General features: G+C 36.5%; 1 protein-coding gene across 1 annotated transcript; it reads right to left on the bottom strand.

Moving 5' to 3' along the window:
• Positions 1–1,445: 1,445 nt before the first annotated feature.
• Positions 1,446–4,562, bottom strand: LOC122598366 (glutamate receptor 2.8-like). Its single transcript, XM_043770957.1, has 4 exons — positions 3,126–4,562; positions 2,726–3,035; positions 2,244–2,647; positions 1,446–2,161 (listed from the first exon to the last, which is right to left on the bottom strand). The coding sequence occupies exons 1-4, from the start codon at positions 4,545–4,547 to the stop codon at positions 1,598–1,600; spliced, it is 2,700 nt and encodes an 899-aa protein (XP_043626892.1). The 5' UTR covers positions 4,548–4,562; the 3' UTR covers positions 1,446–1,597.
• Positions 4,563–6,000: the final 1,438 nt, after the last annotated feature.

Raw genomic sequence — 6,000 nt, forward strand, 5'->3', positions numbered from 1 at the left:
GATGGGTAGAAAATAAAGGAGGATTAGCATAGACTGTCGAATGCTTAGACTTCCCATAGCCTATGTTTCGGCTACATTATCTACGTTTATGATACATGTAACAATGAATGGCATTTATGTTTGTGCCAAGACTTAGATTTCATTTATATTGTTTTGATGATGCACTTTAGTAACACCATTTTATGAAAGACACCATCCGTTACGGATAGGAAGGTTTTTAAGTGATCATTTTCCGCTACGTTTTAAACGCTGTTTAGCAAAACTTTTTTGAAATTCATGTTTTAAAATGACGGGTGTTACAAGGGTGGTGATTGGGTATTGGATAGGATTGGGTCATGGATCAAATGTGGTGATTCATGGGTCATGGGTCGACCCAGGGATCACCCATTTACATTTCTATTTAAATTAAACGTCACATTACGTCTTAAAACCGATAAATACGTTCACGTAGCTTCGACTAAAATATATACACGTTTCTAGTTCACAATAAATAAATAAATTATTTAAACTAACTTGAACAATAAATCATATAACACGTTCGGGTCAATGGTCCAATAATCAAATAAGCACGTTTAATTCATGTTTATTAGAAGTCAAACGAGTCAAAATTTACGAATGTTACATATCAATTACTTCGTGAATCTTTGTGCATCAATTTAACCATGATCTAAGGATCAAGATCTTGTCTTATTTGTTCTACTTTAATACTTGTTTTACAATACCTAAGCCCTTTATGTACTTATGTATTGTGTCGTTTACTGCAGTGTAAATCTTTCACGAATAAACTAGCTAGCTGATGACACATATAGCTAAATGGCATTTTAAACAAAATATAATAGGTTAGCATCTTTGTAACAATCTCAACACATTATAGAACGATATAAAGCTTCTGTAGAACAGTAACAATTTTCGTAATTTTGTAAACTTCATCTCTAGTCCTTGCTAGAGATTTTAAACGAAAGTTAAAACTGTTTGAAAAAAAAAAAAAAAAATTGTTCCACATACATCCTAGAGTTAGTAGAGTTATTGTAGAATTAGCTACTTTATACTTGACACTAGACTTAAACCGCTTATCATTTGCTACAAGAATAGGATATCGTACCACTGCAGTCAAAATCCGTTTACATACAGCGATACTTATCTTAGACATGTTTTGGTTTTTTCATAGCAACAAATAAAAATCACTTGATAAGAAGACGGAACTGAAACCTGACATGTTAAGATTTCTATTAGTTGTAATTGTTACTAAAAGGTGTAAGAAATAAAATCCATTTTTAATGAAAGATTTTATATAAAGAATCAGAATATACTTTTTATTATTTGTGTTTTTTTTCAATCATGAAACGTTAATATAATTAGATCATCCCCTGCAGATATACCTTAATAAGTCAGATATATAGGCAGGTGCACTGTACTCTTAAAGTCTAGACATATGGTATGGACCAATTTAACTCTGTTTAGATTAATATTAACAAGCTAAGATGAGAAAAACAAATATTAAGTTTCTTATGATAGAAGCTTGTACTATGTAAATGATGATGAAGAATACTAATGAGGGTTGTCTGGAAATAGTATCACCATCATCATGAGTAGGACATTAGATATAAGAGGTTGTTTCTACAACGTGGATGCCATTGGTGTCTGGAGCCTGAGTCGTAGAGAACTCTTGTATTGTATCATGAATTGGAGTCCCTGGTTCAGTAGTGGAAGTATCTTCACCAGGAGAGAAAGATCCTACTTCTTGATGGTGTACACTTACTGTTGGACTATTGTTATAGCTCTCTGCACTAACTGGTTGAGTTACTGCTGCCTCTACGCTTGTCTTTTTGGATTTTTCGTCCTTAAACTCATTGAATGTTTTAGCAATAGCAACAATCTTTTGGGTTATTGAATGTTGAGAAGCTATTATTTCTCTGTTTTGATACAAGAACCTGTGAAAGAAAAACAAGAGGGCGGCGGTTGATGATGCTGCAGTAATGCAAAAAAGACCCTTAAAGCTATCCAGTGATAGCCTATCGGAGGTCAAGGTGGCCTTATTTTGCTGATCACAACTGGATGAGTCTCCAAACCATTGTTTGGATATGTTCGCTATTTGGTTTTCTGTCACTTGCAGGACTGCTCTAGAAACATCATGGACAAGCGGTGATCCTTTTGGAAATGCCTGTATTGGCAGTAGAGTCATTGTCAAATGGCATGAAATGGAATAGAAATGAAACAAATGAAATCAAATAAATGAAACTTACAAAACCAAAGCCTGCAGTTTTATAGATGGGACCGGTCATGGTATACTTGGTACAGTATTTAGCCAAGAAAACTCTGATATAAGGGATCTCATCCATAATCGCAGTAACTCCTCCGTTTTGACTTCCTGTTTGGAGGGCGTTGTCATATTGCTCAAAGCTCAAGTTTCTCAAATTGCTATCCTCGAAACCCATCTTTTTCAACGTATCAACGACAAACGAACCATCTTGGTACCCTATTAAATCACCTCTTTTCATGATCTCATAGATATCAGTATAAGCAGGCTGAAGTTGTTGTACGGTTAACATGGATGTCAAACTTGCTGTATAGCTGGAAGTCAGCACGAGCACCACAAACACCCACACGATCACCACAAATCTTGATAAGTTGCTTATCAACTTCTCCCCTGCATAATTCATTTTCTAGTTCTTTAACAACCAAATTAGTAATTTGAAGTGGTGTGTTTATGATGATACATACTTACTGTGGGCAAAAACGAGAGTGGAGAAAGAAAACCACAATGTCGTTCCAATTTGTTCACCAGGGGGCCCTCGGAATTCCATGTTTATATGATGCTCGAGAACCCATATGACTAATCCTGTGTACAAGAAAAACCATCCTGTTGTTACCCAAAGCTTATCATCTAAGGGTCTGAGAAAGATCCATGGACTCTTTCTCTCATCTTTGATTTGAACAACCAGTGAAATGCCTGCCTCAGTGTATGGCAATGTGAAATCAACATAATCTGCACGCTTTGCAAGGATTGTAACATCTCCAGCCACCGCATCGAACTTCTGTTGCATTAATTAGGATCAATGTGAGAAACCAATTCTAATGTGTATAATAAATTCTCAAAAACCTGTGCAAAGTATCCATTTGATTACCCCAACAGAAAGATTGCGAACAAGATCGTTATAACTTCCTGCTAGTCTCTTGCCATCTGGAGTAACAAAAGGTATGAATTCGCGTTTGACTGCATAAGGTAATGCATCCATAACTGCATTAAAAACATCCACGCAGAAACCTGTGACTATAACTTGTCCGGTTTTGGGGTCAGTGTTAGCATCAACGAACTGAACAGGCCCACCTTTTGCTGGAACCCCGACTCTTAACTTGTTTACGTTGCTAGTTGGCATCTCCCAGCCTTTTGGGAGGACATGAGTGTCTCCGGGCCATGTGATAGCCCTGAGACCCTTTGTTTGATTATCCAGCTTCTTTGAGAGGCCAAATTCAGATGTCCAAAACCCAATATGTTTTTCACCGGTCCCAAATATGTTCACTATTTGGTACACCGAGGATTGTAGCTGTCCATCAACAACATTAAAGTCGCCACTGATCCCATCAAATCTAAAGTCTCGGATAAATGGAAGAAGCCTTGATCCCATATCTGAAGTACCAATGGCATCTAAATCCGTAGCTGATTCCCGCCCTCCTTGTTCAAAAGTAAGATTCGTAACCCCATTCCCGACCTTCTCCAACGCCCTTGCTAGACCATAAACAGAATCGTATCCCCATATCCCAAACATATCTAATTTTGTCACTTCATCTTGTGGGTTCCTTCTCTGGAATTCCCTTTTCCATCTTTTCTCAAAGTCGATCAACTCCTTTGACCTGGGAATATACGACTTCACACCTAGTACTCCTTGCATCGAGTCTATATCTGTTGAATCCAACGTATGCAATTGGATCATCAGCACTTCGGTTATGATCCAAACGTATCCTTCTTCCATCATTCCTGCTTCATTCACTTTCTTGAAAAACCGTGAAGCCAAGGCTGGCAAGGCATGAATAACAAAAACCCGAGTCTGCATTGTCTTTAGCTTATAAAGCTCTTGAAGGATCCAGTCATCTGAAACCAAAGGATGTATGATAGATCGATACATAATCCTCACGTTAATATCAAGCATGGCATCAGATAAATACGGATCAAGGCCTCTTCCATATTCACCGTCTTCATAAACAAACACAACTTGCCTCCAACTAAAGTTATTAATCAATTCTGCTATCGCTTTGAGTTGTGACGAAGAATTGTGAGCTGAACGTATAAAGTAAATGTTGTCTTTTGGGGAAAGAGAAGGGCTTGTGGCAGGCGAGATAATAGGAACCTTAGACGTGCTGCCAATATCGATCACAAAATCTGCTTGTGAGGATGTCTGGGGTCCAAGAATCGCCACGACTTGGACATTTTTCAAGAGGTCAATGGCTGCAGACGTAGCTCGGACGTTGTCTTGTTTGGAATCACGAAAGTAAGGCTGAATCATGGTGGTGTAGTTGTCGTGTTTCTCATAGAAATCGTGTATGGCCATTGAAATGCAAGTGCTGCCCATTTTACCAACGCTGGTTTCCATATCTAGAATCACTCCTACTGGTATGCTTCTTTTTCCATTTACTAATAAACAGATGACCAAACTTATGAATACAACAAAAAGTAGCATATAATCACACTTATTCTCCATTTGCTACCAACTTAGAAATGTGTTTGCTTCTTTCTTTCTTTCTTTTTTTTTCTTTCTTTTTGGATGAACAAAGAGAGACTAAAGCCTGATGGGTGCTAATTTATTAAAGATTAATTTGTTGAATATTCATTATTTGATCGGGTCAACCCTTTTGTGAGTTGTATCTTTGATATGCCAACGACCCATTTGATGTAGTTTTTATGCACTTTCTATTATTGTATGATTTATAAGCAAGATTGATAAGTAATTATTATTTTATGATTAGAATATAATACTAAGAGTTAGTCATACCATTAGACTGAAAAAATATGTTACATTAACGTCATACTAACTAACACAATAAAGTTTTATATTGCAGATGATGGATGACATTTGCATTTGCTAGTTAAGGAAGTAGTTTTTTTTATTGAACCTGTATTTTCATAATAATTAAACTGAGAATCTTGACTTGAAAAGGTCTAGTAGCTAGAAATTGTACTTTCATTAGATAATTTTGTGATTGATACTAAAGTTAAATATGGATTGAATAAGGTGGTTAATTATGCTAATATTCTTGCTGATGTTCTTGGTTAAACTACTATAGTTTTGAATAAGACTGTTAAACCTACTAAAGATAATAAGTGCAGTGAATGAAGAAATGGAAGCCTTATATAAAAGTCATACTCGAGTGATTACTGATTTACCGATTGATGGGAAAAAAATACAATTAACTGATGTATGGGATCTCACATACACGATAACCACAAATCTGAATAAGTTGCTCATTAACTTCTCCCTTGCCAAAAGCCAAATTTCTTAGTAATCGAATCAGGGTTTATAGTTTATATAGTAAGTAAATAGGTTAACTTACTGTCAGAAAAAAAAATTGCGTGGAGAAGGAAAACCAAAAGATCATTCAGACTTGTTTATGAGGTGGGCCTCGGAATTCTTGGTTTATATGAAGCTCCAAAATCCATACCACAAAGCCCTTTGTATATGAAAAATGCTCCAATTGTTCTCCAAAGCTCATCCTTGATCCGAACAATCATTGCAGTACCAGAAATGTGAAGTCAACATAACTCGAACGATTTGCCAGTAATGTAATGACCACGCCCACTATGTCATATGCCTGTTCCATTATCAAGGACAAGCTAGCATTACTAAACAAACTTTTAAAAACCAGTTTCTAAAAGAAGGGTAATTTAGAGAAATGAAGTTATATATATCGGATTAGCCCATATGAGAGACTGTGAAGAAGGTCACTGTAGGTTCCTGCAGGTCTCATTCCATCTGGAGTAACATTAACAAACGGTATGAATTCGTG

Source organism: Erigeron canadensis, chromosome 4 (assembly GCF_010389155.1).
Source record: "Erigeron canadensis isolate Cc75 chromosome 4, C_canadensis_v1, whole genome shotgun sequence".
In the NCBI taxonomy this organism is placed as follows: Eukaryota; Viridiplantae; Streptophyta; class Magnoliopsida; order Asterales; family Asteraceae; genus Erigeron; species Erigeron canadensis.

What these genes read in the sequence shown, in the direction of transcription:
- LOC122598366 (XM_043770957.1), bottom strand. Translation starts at nt 4,547, where the DNA reads ATGGCCATACACGATTTCTATGAGAAACACGACAACTACACCACCATG. An exon ending in CACTCTCGTTTTTGCCCACA is followed by an intron (nt 2,648 to 2,725) that starts GTAAGTATGTAT and finishes TGAATTATGCAG; the next exon opens with GGGAGAAGTTGATAAGCAAC. An exon ending in AAACTGCAGGCTTTGGTTTT is followed by an intron (nt 2,162 to 2,243) that starts GTAAGTTTCATT and finishes CTGCCAATACAG; the next exon opens with GCATTTCCAAAAGGATCACC.